The 19,041-nt window shown below is 44.1% G+C and overlaps 1 protein-coding gene across 2 annotated transcripts in view; it reads right to left on the bottom strand.

Annotated features, from left to right (window-relative positions):
- Nucleotides 1-647: 647 nt before the first annotated feature.
- Nucleotides 648-19,041, bottom strand: part of CPPED1 (calcineurin like phosphoesterase domain containing 1) — a 92,147-nt gene continuing 73,753 nt past the window's right edge. For both annotated transcript variants that reach the window (XM_090024299.1, XM_090024300.1), the window contains one exon: nt 648-3,515. In XM_090024299.1, coding sequence (XP_089880425.1) covers nt 3,283-3,515 — 233 coding nt within the window. In that variant the 3' untranslated portion in view covers nt 648-3,282. The remainder of the gene's footprint in view (nt 3,516-19,041) is intronic.

The following is a 19,041-nucleotide window of genomic DNA, read 5'->3' as shown; positions in this document are numbered from 1 at the left end:
CCTCAGAAAGATATAAAAGAAGTAGAGAAGGTACTGAGAAGGGCAACCAGGATTATTAATGGTATGGAGGGGCTTCCATATGAGGAGAGACTAAACAGGCAAGGCCTATTTGGTTTAGAAAATTGATGCTTGACGGTTGCTATGATAAGGGTTTACAAAACACTACATGGCGAAAGAGAAACTAAATAGGAATTTATTATTTACTCTCTCTGAATAAAAGAATTAGGTAGGGTCACAAAATGAAACTAGTAGGTAGTAAGTTCAAAACTAACAAAAGGAATTTCTTTTTCACACAGTATGTAATTAAAGTGTCGAACTCACTGCCACCAGATGTTATGGAAGCTAGCCAGATTCAAAAAAGGGGAACAAATTCGGGGAGGAAAGGGGTATAGTAGTAACTGAGCATGGGAATTAGGGATACAGCCTCTCAATTAAAACTTTCTAGACTTTAAATGTTGGAGGCTTCAAGTGAGAGAGGAACAGTGGAAAAACCCCCCTGGTCATACACAGGATTCACACACGCTCCCCTTCATCATCCACTCTCTGTTACTGTGTCACACTGGGTGAGAAGGACCTACATAAATAGCAATTCTTATGTTTTAAACAGTTAAAATGTTCTAAAAAAATCACTACATACACAAAACCTGTAATATGAAGGAAACTTTTATTTTCCAATTGTAATTCAAAAGATTTACAGTGTTGTGAAATTTACTAGTGAGACGACAATGAAAAACACATCTCTGGTAAAAAGCAAACTTGGAAGAAACATTTATACAGCATAAATTAATGTTAAGTGCTTACATAATTAAAATAATTTTGCATAAACCTATTTTTGTGCTATATAATTCTACTTGTATATCAACATAAATCTAAAATACATTTTTAAACAATATATATCCATATAAAAAAGCCATTAACTTTCTCATGTTTATGGAAAACACTTCACTGTGTGCAGTTAATCTTGGCTTTCCCAAATTTCACTCAAACAATTTAAAATTGCATCTTATAATAATTTTTTCTGCAAAATGTCTTACCCCTCTTCTTCACCCTATGAAAATGTATAATATAATGAAGCAAAAGCAACTCCCCAGTTCTTCTAGCCAAATTACCATAGCATTAAGATTAGAATGACCCACCTACAAATTTAAGCACAAGCAGTAAAGGGATAAGCCGTTAACTTGCTAGAAGCATTAATTATCAGTGAGGACAAAGTTGCCCCAAAACAAAGTAGCTTAAAAAGGTACTTAGGTGATAGATTATTCATCTAGGCAACCTGTAGGACATTTCAAAAGCACGAAGCTGGTTAGGTGCCTGATTCGAAAATGATGAAAATGGTCATCTGAGCAAGAGTACTTAAGAGAGTACGAAATCCTTTTCTATTTCTTTTTTAACAAAAGAAAACACTTTTGAACTGCCTCTGTGAGTAGTCTTGCCTTTTACAGCAACTTCATCTAATTAAAATGCTAAGTAAAAGAGACTGTTTGCAAGGCCAATACAGTGATAGAAAAGCAAAGTGAACAGGAGTGAAAGCTTGGAATTGGAGAAAGTTAGACAGATGCATAGGAAGTAGGAACAAGTTCTGATCCAAAGCTCATTGAAGTTAATGGAAAGCCTATCAGTGGGTTTTGAATTGGCCCACATAGAATAGGAACATGTTACATTTTTCTTGCTTGCTTTTTGGAGTATAACTAAGAGCTTAATAGTGAACATTAAGTATAGGGTTCTGCTTTTCAGGTGTGGTTAACTAACCATCCAATTAAAGTAAAAGGGAGGCTCGAGTTTGACTTGTTTAATTTGCCACCTAGACACAACTGCTTTTAGTTTTAGATGCTATCAAAACTACTTGGCTTTCAAACAACCTGATCCAAAAATAGAGTAGGAGTTTATCCTTGGAAGAGCATTTCCCAATTTAAAAAAAATCAGTAGCAATGCCATTAGTTCTATTAGGGTGCTTGTACACGTGACGGGGGTTTAGTCCCCGAAATTGAAATGGTGGGTTTTTAATTATGAGGCTTAAAACCCCACTCTTTCAATTTAAGGGCTCCTGTCACTGTTATAGTGAGGGGCCCAATCTCTTTTTTTTCTCCCCCGCAGAGCCTGCCCACGCCTCTTGTGGCGGGGAGGGGGACCTGCCAGTAGGCCCAGTGGCTCCTGAGCTTCCTTCCATGGTGGTGGCACCCAATGGGGCTGTGTGGATGGGTGACTAGCAGTGGGGTGCTGCCCCAGCTTGGAAAGCACCTGCCCACTAGCCACCCTCCCGGGCAGCCCCAGGAACTGCTGCTGCAGTAGAAGGAAGGACCAGGGCTCCCTGAAGCTCAGGTCCTGCCAGCAGCTCACCCCCTGAGCTTCCAGCATGCAGAGTTGGATTCAGTTGGTGTAGTACCAATGTAGCTAGCACCCTGCCCAGGCAGCCCTGGAGGGCATCACCACCATGGAGGGAAGGACTGCCCCCCCCCCACCCCCCCAGCTCAGGGGCCCCTTGGCCTTGTGGCAGCTTGTGCCAGGCGGGCTCCGCAAGGGGCCCGATCCTCCTCCCACCCCCTGAGGCCCCTGGGGCAAACTGCTGATGGGGCCTGAGCTGCTGGGGGCCCCAGTCCTTCCCTTCACTGTGGCGGTGCCCCCTGGGGCTGCCTGCCCGCAGCTAGCAGGAGCAGGCTGCTGAGCTGGGGCAGCACCTGTCCACTAGCAGCCCACCTGGGCGGTTCCACGGGATGCCACCACTATGGAACGAAGGACTGGGGCCACTTGCAGCTCAGGGGCTGCTGGGCCCACCAGCAGCTTGCTCCCCAGATGTGGGTGAGGCAGACGGGCTCCACAAAAAAAAAGGATCAGTCCCTCGCCACTTCTGCCTTCAGCCTACCTCTCCTGCAGCAGGGGGAGAGGGATGGGCTGTCAGAAGGCTGCAGTGTTACAAATAGCTACGTTGCAAACTAAACTACATTCAGATATGGTTTAGTTTGCAATGTAACAACCTAATTTAAATCATGAAAACCCCCTGCACATGTACAGTGTGACTCAATTAAAACTCAAAAACAGCCAATTTTTTGTCACATGTACAAATGCCCTTATTTTTCATACAGTTGGTTTCATTCTCTAAGGTGCAACTGTCTCCATATGCCATTCTGCTTTGTTGAATGGTAAGTCTAGAACTATCTTTGTGTATAATGATCACAAATCTGTATCTTCAGCCTATAGTAGTGTTTTTCTGAACTTAAGTTTCTACTTTTTATATAATGTGAAATAAAAATACTTAAAAAAAAAGGACGAGCTGTAAGAAAACTGCTAATTTTGTTTAACCAGCAGATCCAGTAGATCCTTACCTATCCCTTGATTACTCAGTTCATTTAAACTGTAGTATCTGTGAACAATGTCTTCCTCTGTGACAATGACCACTCTAAGCCCATGAGTATCTTCTCCCAGCTGACATCCTATTGCTGATGAAACCACCATTTCCAGGCCTTTGTAGAATCCGCCAGCATTCTTATGGCAGTGTCCAGAAAATACAGCTTTAATACCTGTTAAAGAAATACATAAAGGTTACAGCCTGCACAGAAAAGACATCAAAAGACAGAACGTGTTAATTTCTGAGACTCAGACAGCCACTATAACTGGAGAGAAAGCTATACATGGCCAGAATAGTTACAACTTCTTTTGTTTACCTTAACTTTTTCTTTTTAAGCTGCATGAGTGCTCAACCTCTGGCCAAAGGCCAAGTGCAGCCCCCAGAGCCTTAGAATCTAGCTTGTGGGCTCCCCACCGTTTGGGAAATTTGGTGGCGAGGGAACAGTGGCAATTAATACTGCCACTCCTCCCCACTACCAAAATCCAAGCCCTGCAGGGCAGGGCAGAACTGGACCAAACCCCCTCCCCTCCACACACTAGGTTGGGGCTGGGTTGTGGCCCCTTCCCCCTCCCTGTGGGGTCAGGCCACTCCTTCTCCCCTCCATCCAGCCAGGTTGGAACTGGGCCACACCTCCTTCCTCCTACAAGGCCAGGCCAGCCCCCTTGCGTTGCACAGCTGGTTTGGGGCTGGCACATCCCCCCTCTGCCCAGCCAGGTTTGGGCCAGGTTATGACCCCTTCATCCTGCAGAGCCAGGCCATGCCCTGTCCCACTGCAGGACTGAATCAGGACTTGACCAAGCCCCCTCCTCCTCTGAGGGGCCAGGCTGGGACCAGACAAAGCCCTTTCCCAGTGCATGGCTGGATTGGGGTGGGGCTGCTCTCCTCCCCACTCTGTGCAGACAGATGGGGCCGTGCCAAACCTGCCCTATAAAGGGACTCGGCCCTGGCCATCTGGCCAAAAAGGCTGAGCACCACTGATCTAGTGGATTCAAAAATTGTGAAACTAAGAGGCAATAATTCACTTGATCTTGCATCTCAGCATGTAAATAAATATTAGTAACAGGATGGTCTTCAGATGCATATTCATTGAGAATACTGAAGCCTCACCTCATTAAAATTCTATGGAAGATGCAAGGTATTTGCATGGTACTGCTTTGGTCAGAAACAGCAAACATTTAAGAGGAAGTTGGTTTAGAGTTACAGAGGCTGTCAACAACAAGTAATTACCTAGAGGATAGAGTTTTTAGATCTGAGTTGAAAGTAAAAGACTCCGTGCCTCTATTTTCCAATTAATGTTTCGACAAGTTACGATAGGAGGACCCCGCCTACGCTAGGGATAGTGATTTTAAAACAAAGTTAAAAGTCATGTGATGAGAAGGCAGGCTGTCATCTTTTCTAGTGTATCTATCTTGGGATATAGCACTTGTGGGTGATATCTGCAGTAAAATTAGGAAGAAGTATCAAAGGCCTCTGGCAGAAGTTACACTTATTGCATGATTGCCATGTTAATCATGTGATAAATTGTAACATGCCAAAGATTTAACCAATTTATGGTGCCATAAAAAGACAAATCAGGTACAAAGATGTCCTGCAACACATTTCAGGCTGCTTTGTATGGTGCTTTGAATGTGTGGCATGTTTTAAAATCAAGGTTTTCAAAAGTGCCAGGGCACAAGGAGCTGGTGGTCAGCACCTGATCACTGGAACTGGAAATGGCGCAGCCTTGGACTCTTCATGCCAGGCATCCTGCCTGTCAACAGTCATTAGACTGGGATCAGAAGAACTTTATGTTTGATCCCCCAAATCCTTCAATATTGCCATATTATTCTGATCAAATCTAAGGGTCCTTCCTGGGCTGCCAGGTAAGTTTCAGTCCGAATGCAAAGAAGCCAAATTTCAAAATACTGAGATCAAATGAAATGGCAAAAAAAAATGGCCTTTGTCTTCTCAGCTCGACTGATTTACTTTCATGCCAAAAGTTTTATCTTCTCAGTGACTTAGTAATGGGGATTGATTTGTATAATTACAAATTATCACTACATGGTAAGGCACCATTACAAACTACGATTACTTACTACCATCTGCCACACATTCTGTTAAACAATGGCTGTCTTCTACTTCACCTAGTAAATCTAATTCCTTTCAAGGTTTCCCTGGGATCAGAGCAAGTGAAACCATGACACACCAACCTGCAAGCTAATAACTTCTACTTTTTGTTCCACTCCATTCACAAAAGCAGGTGGGAGAGGTTAAACGTAGAAACTTGGTAGAAGTGTTATTCATCTGTGAAAGGCTGCATTAGTATTGACTTGATCCTCAGATCTGAACTAGCAGATAGATTTGTCTTAATCTGTGCTTTATATAAGCAATTTAATGGATTTGGGCACATAATTTGGTAAAGTAGAATGAGGTCCATGTAAAAAGGTAAGCCTGTAATATCACAATGCATTATACCATGGCAAAATTAATAACTTTACAATAAAACAACATTGTTAACTGCTGTTCATTAGAATTGGAAGTAAAACCGTAATAGGAGGGCTGAGAAATGGGTTATTGTCCAGCTCTCACTACAGAGCGCTGGGTCAGATCTGTCAAACCGGGGTGCATCTAAGTTTGCCAAAAGCATGTAAGTGGCCTGGCTTCTCAGGAGTGCAATTGCTTGTTCTGAGTCACAGGAATATATTCCTTCTGCAAAACAGGTTACTTTATTTAGGTTAGTAAGCCGGGGCATTTCAGCACTCATTATACTGACCTCTTGCCCGTAAGTTCAAATTTATTTCGGGCCACTAGTAACTGAACATGAATATCAGTATATGGCTGTTTAGAGGACTGTGTTAAAATGTGTCTAGCAGTAGTGTAACCAAGGTGGGGTGACCAGGACAGCAGCCCCAAGTGCTGTACTCTGTGACTGAGGCAGAAAAAACAGCAGCCACACACCTACACTAGTGACACAGCAACAGTCAGAAGTTATTGCTACCTCTGTGTGTCACGGCTGCCTTGGTCACCCAGCTATCTCGTTACACCTCTGGCATCCAATTCAGCTTGTAGTGGAGTGGGGTACATATATCATAATGAACGCTCTCCTTGGCTTCACATGGGATTCCTTCTGCCTGTGCTGGATGAACCCTGCAACTAAGCAGCAGACTTTCTTCAAAATCTAATTATTCACCTGCAAATAAAATTACCCATAAACAAAAACAGCCCTCTGAAAGCAAAAATTTTGCTTCCGTAATTTGTTCTCTATATATTAGCTGCTCAGCCATTCCACTCTAGTGCTTGGTGGATATCTTCTAGATAATTCAGATTCAGAAATGAGTTTAACTAAAGAGGGTTTAATCAAAAGCTTCCATATTACACTGTTCACATCCCTGGTTGGCCTTAAAATAGTGCACATTTTACCCTGATAGGAAAACTGTGTTTATAAACAAGATAAAAGGTGAAAAGAGCTGAGACATTCACTGTAGCATCAGTAGTCTTCTGAATGTTAAAAGTTTTTACAAGAACTATCTATTCTACACATTTCTATCTAACAATTCGCAATTCTATCTGCTACAACTGTTCCAAAGAGGACTGTAGAAAACAGCATGATAACTTGGATATTAAATCTGCAGAAAGTATGAAAATGTCAATTTAGGTGGGTATGATGGCCAATTCAGGCAATATCTAACTTTTTTGTGAATGCCAATAAATGTGGCATGTAATTTAAACATGAATGCACTTTTATAGCTAATTACTGCTAATGTGCATTGCTTTCAAATTTAATGCAAATCACTTCGGATACACAATTTAGAAATGTGAACTGAGCATGAATAGCTGCATTTCGCAAACAGGTTTAGCACAAGAAAAAAACCCAATTGAATGCTTTTATTAAAAGCAGGCAGAAGTTCAAGATGGGGGGACAGACCCAGGGGACTCCCCTTCCTCTCCTATGACACCACTGCCGCTGTTTCCAGCTGAACTGGCGGGCAGGAGTAGAGTAACTCCTTCCCTGCTCCAGCCAGGGGCTACAGGAACAGCTATGGTGTACAGGTTCCTCCTACCAGGCCCTGCTCCTTGTGCCACCCCCTACCCCAGGTGCCTGCAGTTCCTGCTGGGGGCAGATGCTGGAAGGGTGAACCTGAACAGAGACACCCTGTTCCTGGTTGAGCCTGGCTCCCTGCACAGCTGCTCCCTGAAGCCTACAGCCAGAGTGGGGCAGGAGTGGCTCTGGGGCTGCCCCTGTGCCCGAATCAGCTGGTGTCAATGGCAGAAGAGGGGTGTGTCCACACTACTGCTTCCCTGCTAGATACCAATGATGTTGATGATCAGATTCAGCTTGATATTGTTGAAGCAGTAGCTGAAAAGACGAATATTGAAAAAGCCATTTCTATGCACTTCAACTAAACCATAACTTAACTGAAAAAATAACTTAATAAAATCCTTTTTACCTACAGAAATGATTCCATTCTAAAAACTGTCTTTAATACCTATTGTTTAACATGCTCCAATACAGGAGACTGTATGCTGGATTGTATTTTGAAAGAGTCATTAAAAAACCACCAACCAGGGCTACATTGAGGAGGCAAGAGTCACAGTGGAGTATGAATGCACTTTGAATGGTAGCAGCTGGAAGCATTCTTTCTGCAGAGGATGCAGACACGTCAACAGCCATGTTTGAAGCTTTTTCACCCCATCTTTAGGAGCAACAACCAAACTGTACAGCTGCTGCTGAATATTAGCATGAGCATCTGGGAATGGGTCTTCAGATATGCCCTAACCTGTGTGGGAGCCGCTGAATTATTTAGAGCACAACTGTGTGCTAGTAGACCCATCACCTCGTGTTTAAAGCAGTGGAGGCCTGCTTGCCTTCCTTTTCTCCTTTGTGAGTCGATCGTGAATTCAGATCTTGTATGCTGTACTTGCCATACCAGCTGAAGCCTGGCCCCAAGCATTCCAGACTGTTTGATGATTTTGTCAATGGCAGGTACTGTAACATACAGGCAGTTTTCAGATTCTTGCATACTAATAAATGAGCATACTAAGAGAGTTCCAGGAATCTGCGGGGCACCTTTTTTGGTACCTTTCTATAATCCATTAACAGGCTTGCTGTCTTTCATGCACACAGCCTACTTTTGGTTTCTTGTAACCATCTGCCCCTCTAGTTTCACAATGTAGCATAGCGGGTGGTACTGCAGAGAATGGAGTCCTCTTTACTTCCTATAAGGACACTCTTTGAGTTATCTCCTGCCTTGAGAGACAAGAATAGAGTTTTACATAGTTTTTAACATCTCTTCCTCCTTTACTCTGGTAAGGGAAGGCATTTTTGAAGAATGAGAGTCTGTAGGCAAACCTCTATTTGAGAGGCGGGTTAGGAGGGGGAAGAACATCCCTACATAGCAGGCCCAGAGACTACATGAGAAGAACTCCTTCTTCATGAGTTGGCTGCGTAGTATTGTCCTCTCTCCTGCTACTCTAGAGCATTGTGGACCTCTTAAAGAGCTGATTGTGCAGAAACTTCACATTCATAGGCCCTGCTTACTCCGTGCTCAGGCCAAGGAAAAATTTGGCGGTAAGAGATGACTTCAACAATGGTTTTAAGTTGGTGGGGTGGAAAAGCAGCTAGAGGATCTGGCACTTTTTGGAAGCAGCAAGCCACATTCCTTTACTTATTCATTCATGACGTCACCTGTATTTTCTCTGGGTGAAACACTGTGTTCAAGAATGCTCCTAGATCATGGAAAAAGTCAGTGAGAAGAGGACTTCTTACTCCCTTCAGGTTGCCTATGGAAACCAAAGATTTCTGGCCCAGTAGTTTTAAAACTTGGGAACTGCACCTATGAAGTACAACAGTAACTAGATATAGAACATATGGTGTGTGTCTGTCAGCTACAAACGTCCTGATTATCATTAAAACTTCCAGAATCAAGAATCAAGTTCATATTCCGCACCACTGAACAAGCTTAGAGGCCCCATCCACTCCAAGGCAAATAGGCATCGCAGAAAGCTCATCAGAACAACTTGCTAGTTAGAAGCATTTATGGTGTTTTCGTTCTACTCTTAAGACTCCCTGCTGGATTTGGTTTCCATTCTTGTGAGAAGCAGAAGCAAGACCTACATGACTTACGGCACTTGAAAGCCAGACCAAGAAAGTAAACTAAACAACAACATCCCATAAACAGCCTGAATTGGGTAGAGAGAACTCTCCTATTCTTGGAACAGAAAACTGTGTTGATTTCTGCGGTGACCTCTGGACGTTGAGGGCCTTTCAGTACTCATTAAAGACAAGCCTCAGTTTTGCATAACTCACAGCATAAGGCATCTAAAGAGTAAAACTCCTTGGGCACATCCTGATGAGTGCACATGTGCAAACTGCACATGCACTCATTTCCCATGCTGCTAATTTGCAGCATGGGAGTTTTTTTTTGACACTGGTATCATAAAAAATGCTGCTAAAAAAGCAATATGGTGCACATGCACAAATATGTACTGCTGCTATTTGCCCCATGGGAAATGAACAGCCTTAAACATGCGTGCTCATTGGACATGCCCTCTATGTTTAAAAAAAGAAGAGTGAAATACAGGTTAATGTACTCAACTGAAGTCAATGTTAATAACTGGACCATCCTTTTTGTTACTTTTTAATATATGGCATTATCTTTCTAATAATGAGGAAGTACTATTGTTTGGGAAAGTCTTCTCAAGCTTTCAGTCTCAGACCTGTTTTCCTTTTGTCTTGGATTTCCTGATTGTACTGTAACTAGCTCTAGATTGCAGAGGCTTAGCTTCTTATGATGAGAAGGGGAAAAGCTTTGCTGCTAATTTACAAGTTTTCCTTCTTTTGAAGATGGACCCTTGGGCCCACTCCACAAGCCCCAACTGTTAACTAAACCACTAAGATACCTTGGTTTTACAGGCACCCTGAATTCTGCTTCTGGGCTCAATCCTGTTACCTTTTTAGCCAACAAACAAAGGATATTGTGAGATGCCATCTGCTGCAAAGACCTCAAAATGCTGTGGAAGCAAATTCCCTTGGCAGGAGCAGAGCCAAAAAGATGGGAGAATCAGAACTGCAGCCAGGGGATGACTCAACATCCTTTGTCCCAGGATTTACCAGGGACACAGCTCATTTCATAACAATTTCTGTGGCCTTCACACACTCCTGTTCCTCTGAGGAGATCAATGAGTAGGGAACTTGGGCAGATGGAACCTGTCATGTTTAGTGTACTCTTTGTAGGAGGGAAAAAGTAGGCCTTAAAAGTTTTGAAAGATGGTACAAAGTACATAAATTAGCCTCACAAACCCCCTTTGCTGTAGAACATTTGCTACTGTATGTGCAATAAAACCTGCATAGGCTTTCCAATATTAAAAGCCAAGTCTTAGTTCAATGGCAAATCATTCTCCAGAAAACGGAGAATGAAATAATCAATATGATTGGCAAAATATAAGGCACTGAAGCCATCCTTATTCACTTTGAAAGGCCTGCCCTATTTCAGTTTTTGATCTGAATATGAATATTCTTTGCTCAGTGCAATATACTACCCTCATACCTACCTAGGATAACATTTGCATCTATAATTCAGTGCAATAAACTTCAAAAGACCGCTTCTCTGACTCAGTGTTATGATCTAGAAAAACAGTTTAAAAAATCAGAATGGTTAGGAGAGCTTCTGTACACTTTCAGATTTTTTTAAAAGGAAATGGTAGCCTATAAAAGTCCCATGCCGACTCCCTCAAAGATGCAGTAGAAAATAGTTTCCAAGTATCATGATTACAATAACCCTACTGCAGATATTTTATTGTTGCTGCTGATTCAAATCCCGCTCCTGTCCTCACAAGGGGGTGCAATCAGTCCAGGCTATCAGCTATTCCATTAACATTTAGTTTATATTAAACAAAATGATCTTGGGACTAGGGATTGGACCAGTTTCAAACACTAAGGCCAAGAGTCATGCTTCCTCCTCACACGGTGCATCTTACATTTTTTCTGTACAATGGCATATGCTCAAGAAGAGGGAACATCCAGAATAACCCAGAACCTGATGGTGGAAGTGGAGCATGGGGGTTTGAAGCCCCCTTGAGAGTGAAAAAAATTCAAGCTCACTCTCCATTTCAGACTGCACGATGGGGAAACTTCTGCTTGTTTTCAGGTTGCTTTGTGCTTGAAAGGAAAGAGTGATCCCTGATTGATTCTTTGAAAGAAAGAACATAAGTGCCTATCTTCATGAGGACATACAAAAAACTAGAACTCTTGGTTCCAAAATTATACCTTTTATTAGAGCAACTTGGAAATCACAAGAAAATTGTTCTTTTCTGCAAGCTTTAGGAATCAAAGTCCCTTCATCAGGCTCTGGGAAAAGTATAGATGGTACAAGATGGTAAAAATTCCCAATAGGTAGGAAATTCATGAGAGTATTCAGGGCTGCAGATCCTGAGTGTATAGTGGAGCCTGCTGCAGTCCTGACTAAGGGCCCTAAGGAAGAGGATATAAAAACCACCTCCCCTGCACTAAATATTTCTTCATGGTTGGCTGTAAATGGGTCACTGCTTGGTGTGCTGGCTGTTTTGGATCCCAGGTTGATCCGGCTAATTATCCCCGGGAGACAGGGTGTTCTAAGGTTTAGTTTGGTACTCAGGCACAAAACGTTAAGTCTTGCATCGTTTAATTTTCAAGTGCTTCAATCCTTCATTTAATCTGGTCCTAAGGTACTGAAGGACTTTAGGTGCCTCCATGTTTAGGGGTCTGCTTAACAGCATCTAAGTCACTGGTTCTCAACCTTTTTGGACTTGTGGCACCCTCGACACTCAAGGCACCCCTTGAAAAATGCCAGCTCTTAGCTTCACGCGATTCTTCTATTGCAAAAAGCTCAGGAAGACCACAACAGGTCAGAATGTTTTCAACACTGAAGATGCCTATTTGAAATCCTTGGCCATGTCCACACCAGCGTGGACATCTGGTTCCCCGGGAACAATTAGCAGCGGAACACCTTGTGCCACCACTACCTGTCCCTGGAGAATGCCTGTGCCATGATCCCTTTGGTGCACTGCAGGTTACCCTGGGTGGGGTTGGGAAGGTTGGGGCTAGCACACAGATGGCCCTAACATTCTCCTTTGGGGTCCTCGGTGGCTTCTGGGGCTGCAGCAGTGGTGATCCTGCCATGCAGAGCCTGGCCAGCAGCTGGCGCATGGCTCCAGCTGGCCAGGCTCTGATATTGAGCAGCATGTGCTGTCCCATGCGTGCTGCTCCACTTTTTTTTGGCATGGGTTGACTCCTGGATAGCCAGGGGTCAAGCTCCCCTCACCCCCGCTCCCTTGCAGCATGGAGAACAGCTGAATGTGTGGTACGTGGCATCACAGACGTGTCTGCAGTGCCACATACAGTCTGGACATGGCCCTTGTGTTTGTCTCATGAATCACATTTGCACAGCTAACAGCCCTAACATTCTGTGGCATCTTACGTCACCCTTGAAAGGATCTCAAAGCACCCCACAGCTGAGAATCACTGGCCTAAACGTTAAATTTAGCCATGTGTGACTAGTGCTAGAACTGATCATATAGAACGTTTTTTGGCAGATGTGCCACAAATTAATCTTGTACCTTCACCAAGTGTCACCTCAATCCCTTTCCCTTATCCGCTGCTCTGCTTTCAGCTTCCTAATCTGTGATTCCTGCCCAAACTGCTGCTTTGCTTTCTCCTTCCTGCCCTGCACTCCCTGCCTGATCTGATTCTCTGCTTTCTGCTCCTTGCCTTATCTGCCACTGTGCTACCTGTCCGCTCCCAGTCTACTGTGGGTCACATACACCCAGGCTGTCCATGCCTCATGCAGCACCAACTGCAGGTTGGCCACCCCTGGTGTAAAACATCTTGATTAGCTGTTGTCAATTGAGATAGGAAGACACACAGTTTTCCTCTATTATGGCAGCTTTAAGTCTGCACAAAAAAAATATTTTAACCTTTTCTTCATCTGGAGCAGAACTGCTCTAGAAATTACATGCCAGGGCAGCCCTCCCTGTTATTGTCACTTTTCTCAGTTCTTCTCCACAGTTCTGCAGAGTGAAAAGCATTATTTCAAATTTTGATTTTCTTTTCCTAATATTTTATGGAAAAGTTGCTATCAAAACTGTAGGGAGATGTAAACCTTCACATCAATATCTATTTCTTAACTTAGTAAGGGAAATGATCTCCATCTCCAGCCAGAAGCTTTCTGGTGTTTCTAAAATGGCATCTTATTGCCTTCCATATAACCCTGTGCTTTGAAAGAAAGAAAAGGGCAATGACCAGACTACACCAACCAACCAGAAAAGGAAAAAAGAAAAGAATTCTGTTACATTTAATTAGAAGGAGAAGTCAGAGAAGATATGAAGCTAGTGAAAATAGTGCAGAAAGTTGCAGTCTGACAGACAACTTTAGGCTTGTTTTGCTCTGCCATGAAGCACATTTAATTTATGTTGATGATGCTAATCTGAATTATTTACATTTATCCTTGACTGATCTAGGAAGTCCCTTAGTATAGAACTGAAATGGTGTGGGCACCACTGCCTGGATATGTTTGAGAAATCCAACGACAGGCTTTTAATGTACCGTAATATTTTTGGCCATTTTCAATGGAATTATTTTTTAAAACTTCAATGCCAGCCTGAGGGAAAGTCTGAGAAAGAGGCTTATTTAACTACACAAGATCCAGGGAAGTAGGTAGCGCCTAGCATGTATAGTATAATAGTACATACTTTTCTCCAACTACCTTTTGGAGTTTAGGGTAGGGTCTTGGTATGTTGCATATTCTGACTAAATAGCAATTAACTGCATGGATAAACAGAATGATCCTGGACATTTCTGCTGCTGTTCTGAAATAAAGGGGGGTATGGACAGTTGATCCTAGTGCTGGCCCCTGCTGCCAGGCTCTTTCCATTTGTAATCAATGTTAGTCTAATACAATCCTTTTATGCAAATATATAAACTGTCATGCAAGTCCACATCACAATCTAGGATTCCCCCACACATGCTTGTCACTGTGCTTACTGAGCTTAATTCTCTTGCCAATTAAATACACCCTTTTACTTTTTCACTCTCTGACCCTGTGGATTTTGCACTTGTCCCATAGAGCCGCCTAGAAAGGGTGGAGAGAATCCAGACCTCTTCCCCTCTCTTCCTCGCCAGGCTACTCAGGCTAGCCCACAGTTCAGTGGTTAGTACAGTCTCCCTGGGAAATGGGAGAAGTAAAATCAATCCTTTCTGGGGAAGTGGTGCCTGTAACCTAGATGTCATTTCCTGGACAAGTGCTTTAAGTACTGGGTAGAAGGTGCACTTGTGGCTGGTTCTGTGCTTCCAACAGATGCAAGGCATGCAAAGTGCAAGGAATTGAGGACTTGAGGAGAGTTGAGTTGTCAGCTCTAGTGACCTGGCTTGCAACAAAGCTTAGGCTGGAGCAAGGCACTGAGGTGGTCAATGTGGGTTGCTTCTGAGCATGGAGTAGCCCAACTTTAGAAACCTACTGATCCTTTCATGCCAAAATGAAGGCACCTAATGGCCAGGCAGCTTTGTGGCTGCTGAGAAGCACTGATTTAGTTTACTTTTGAAACACTGAGCCCAAAATCTACTTGAGTCCAACTGAAGATTGATTTGGTCCAAGGATTACATTCACAAATGGCCTGGTTGCTAGCTTTGGGGGCAGTTTAAGTTGACAGGTGACTAATTACAGTCATTTAGAGTTCTCCAAGTGCTTCAGTCTTGATAGTGCAGCCATCTAAACACTACATAAACACTTGCAAGCCAAACTTTACATTGACTATCTTGCCTGGGGGGCTCAAGCTAGCACAAGTTGTAAGAACAGGCCAACAGACCAGGTGTCACTCAGATGCAAATTCCACTGACTGGCTGGGTGCCTGAGAATTAGGCACTGTAAGTGCTTGACATTTTCTGTGGAGCTATACTCTGCAGGCGCAGCACCTCTTCATGTCAGGCCCTTGTGGTATTTGATGTCTACTTCAGGCACCCATATTTGAAAACTTTGGCCAAAAATTGCACATGGTTGTTGAAAATACCAGACAGCTCTGAGTATTAACTTTTACATGGTTGTATTAATGTGCAGTACAACTTGAACAAGGAAATAGAAAGAGGTCACTGCTATATATTAGAGGTCTAAACGATGCACCCTCGTTCTTCAATAATGCACTTTTTTGTATTCAATCAACTGCACTCCAATTATTTTTGTTAGCATTAGAAGCCAATCTGAATCAGTCAATGCAATAATACTAAGATGACAAGCAGGCAATTTACTTTGCTCTTGCTTTTGATCTTGAGCATAAAAAGATCTTAAGATGTGTAATGCACTCAAATTTAATGTATTCACTTGAATGTTTGCCTAAAGTAGTACTGTCAAATTATTATTTTAAAACACCTTCTAAATGCTATTGGAAAAGAACAATGCATTTTGTCCAGGAAGGCACCATTTAATGCCCTGATTCAAGATATGCATGGGTAAGTTAATGCAATTGTGTGGCGTTTGCTGCGTGTAAAAGACCATGGTGCTGCTGGCTGTGTGAGAGAAAATATTGTAACTAAAGCAGTGGATGGTAGTTAATCCTTAGTATTACATGCAGGGTACTGATTTCTGAACTGGCAGTTGGTAGAACCTCTGTACAAAGGGAGCACAAAAACACTTTAACCACTGTACAAATAAATGTCTAAGCATTGGCACCCTTACAAGTTTATATTTTACAACACTACTGTAATGCAAAGCAATTTTGATTTAAAGGTTAATCAAGAAGGTCTTACTGTACCCATTAACAAACAACAGGATCTATTACCACAATCCATTAGTTGTACCTAATAGGTTATTCATAAAAAGGGCAAGTAACTATAGTGCTCAGAAAAATAATGGATTAAATGCACTGACTAAAGGTAGGAATGTTGCAGTTAGATGCTGTATACAATTGCCTGCTGACACTCCCACTAATTCTGAACTGAAAAAAACAAGTTTATCTAGTTTTCTAAACTGTACTGCTTGCCATAATACCAGAACACCTTGCACGAAGTAAATAAGCAGTGACAGATCTGCAAAGACACCTGTTTTATGATCCTCTAGCTCTCTCTCCAAGCTGTGTTTTTGTTGGACCATTTCTACTTGTCATTCTGTGTTTTTTTCCCCTTAACCTAAGAAGCAGAATCAGGAGCACGAGAATGTGTAAGGAGCCCACATTGAATGGGAAGGTGTTATTCAGTTTGGTTCAGCCTTGTTCACCAAGCTCTATACTGAGTCCTGCAATGCTGGGTGTTTGTGCTCGAAGCTTCCCTTGCTCCAAGTAGGCTGCACCACTAATTCTTTCTTTAGCCACCCTTGCATACTTCTTGGATACAGTCTCTCTCTACCTGTCATGCCTTGGAAATGGGACCTTGTGGCCCAGTTGTCATAAGCCCTAAGGGCCAGTACCAATCCCCTTCCCCCACCCACTGGGCATGTCTACACAAGATGTTTACTGTGGAACCACCTAATTAGCTCTACAGTAAACATTTCCGTGTCTGCATGTGCAACCCTATTAGGGCACACAGAACTAATAAACTGTGCAGCAGGTTAGTACTTGTAAATACAACTACTATCCTGCTGCTGAGTGTTTTAGTGCATTGTAACACATGTGCAAGACACTAATCCAGCTGGCTAGAGCACAAGGGTGCTTTAGTGTGGTGGTTGCCTGCTGGCTAGGTCTGCACTGAAGCATCCTCATGCTCCACCCAACCCCTCCACAACACAGTGAGCTGGGCAGAAGCAGCCCCAATCTGGCAGGCTAACCCCAGGGCCACCTACCAGCCGAGGATGATGAGACCCAGCTCAATGTACTGCGGTCCCAGGCACACATTCAAATACAGCACCCAAGAGCAACAAACTCCAGAGTTTATTGCTTTGGATTAGCTGCATGTGTAGACACACCCACTGGTAGCTTAAGTGCACCCTTTCTCGAAAGGTCTGATCTTAAAGGCATTCAAGATAGGAGATACTGGAAGCAAACAGACTTTGTAAGAAACAATCACTCAGCTTTAGCTGGTGCAAAAAGGAACAGACCTAGACAAAACATATGAGTTTGTCTTTTATTACTTGAGTACTTTTGTGCTTAGTCCTGGAACCTCCCTCTGCTATCCTGTACATAGCTGCTTCTCCAAACCATGGGGCTGATCAGTTTCTTTCCTTCCCTGACTTTGCTTCCACAGAAGCTCATGCTGGCTGGCTGGCTCTCTCTCTCCCAAAGTGGCTTTTCTAAATGTCAGTCCCTCTTGAAAGGCAATCAAAACACTGCCCCTCGTGAGAGTGCCTTAATTGTACCCTAGAGCAGGGATTGTACCCTAAAGCAAGGCCCGGTGCATGGTCAGCTGCCAGACCAGAAGCGGCCATGGACCAGCAAACCGCAGCCCGCAGAGCCAGGTGGAGAGGCTGTGGCTCCTTCTGCAGGGCCCATGGCAGCACAGTGTTTGTCACCCCCCACTGGGCCATGGTTTCCTGGGCCATGGCATAAAAACTTCGGGAACCCCTGCCCTAGAATTCAGATTAAGAAAAAAAGGGGGCCAGGGGGTTATTCTAGGTGGTAGCCATTTATCTGTTCAAGGATGCTTGAGTTAAAAGGACAATCAAAGTTGAATTAAACTTCATTACTAGCTTATTGTCAGGTGTAAACATTTCTCATGTTGCCTAGAAAGACTTTATCTCAGTGGCTAAGTACAGAGAGTCAAAGAGCCCAAGGCAGACTCTACTCAATCTAGGGTGCTTCCTTTAAGCTGTGTAGGTTGAACTGACAACCACCTGAACTGACATTTAGTTTTCAATTGGGAAAGGCAGGGGAAGGCCTGCATGGACCAGGCCAGAGCACATCTCCTAGGCTGCTGGTCATTGCCAACCCATCCAGGTGTCCCTAATTGGCTCCTAGTTCATGCCCCCAACCTGCTGCTGACTCCCACCTTGGGGAAGCCTCCCCTCAGGAGCCTCCCCCAGCCTGGGTTTCCCAGCCCAGGCAGCCCTGGGGACCTGAGGGGAACTCCCCCCTCTCCCCTGCCCCAGACGACGATTGCTTTAGCTGCTGCTGCAGAAGGGAAGAAGAAGTCCTCTGTGCTGGATGCTTGCCCATGCAGCCCAGCATGGGGGCACTGGGGAGCCGCTGCCTGGAGGGGGTTCCCCCAACTCCAACCCAGGGTCCCGCAGCCCCAGGGGGTGGAATTTGTCCCCTCCTGAGCCCCAGAGACAATTGCCTTAGCCACTGTAAGTCTCAGGGATGGCCCAGGGTAGCCTCAGCAAATGCAGGGAAATTCTTCCACTCCCCTGCAATGGGTTTTGCCTCAAGCTCACTGCAGCTGAGGCAGAACTGGCTGTGGAAGAGCAGGAGAATTTCCTTCCACTCCCTGAGACTCATAAGGACTACAGCAAGCAGCTCTGGCATTTGGGAGGAGAAGAATTCCCTGGGACTGCCCTGGGCTGGGGTGGGGGGAAGCCCCCCAAGGCATGGGCTCTCTAGTACCCCCATGCTGGGCTGCAAGGGCAGGCACCCAGCCTGGAGGACTCCTCCTCTCTCTGCCCTGTAGCAGCCACTGAAGCAATCAGCATCCGGGAAGGGGGAGGGGTAGCGAAGGGTCAAAAACTCCCACCACCAGGGCTTTTCCTCCCCCACGTGCTCTGTAGAGCCTGGCTAGGGAGGTCTAGGAGTCTGGTCCTCTGCCTCCCCACCCCTGTCCCTATGGGGTG

The sequence above is a fragment of the Crocodylus siamensis genome, chromosome 12 (assembly GCF_052110815.1).
Source record: "Crocodylus siamensis isolate JL-2025a chromosome 12, ASM5211081v1, whole genome shotgun sequence".
Classification (NCBI taxonomy): Eukaryota; Metazoa; Chordata; order Crocodylia; family Crocodylidae; genus Crocodylus; species Crocodylus siamensis.
This window is presented reverse-complemented; position numbering and strand designations above follow the sequence as displayed.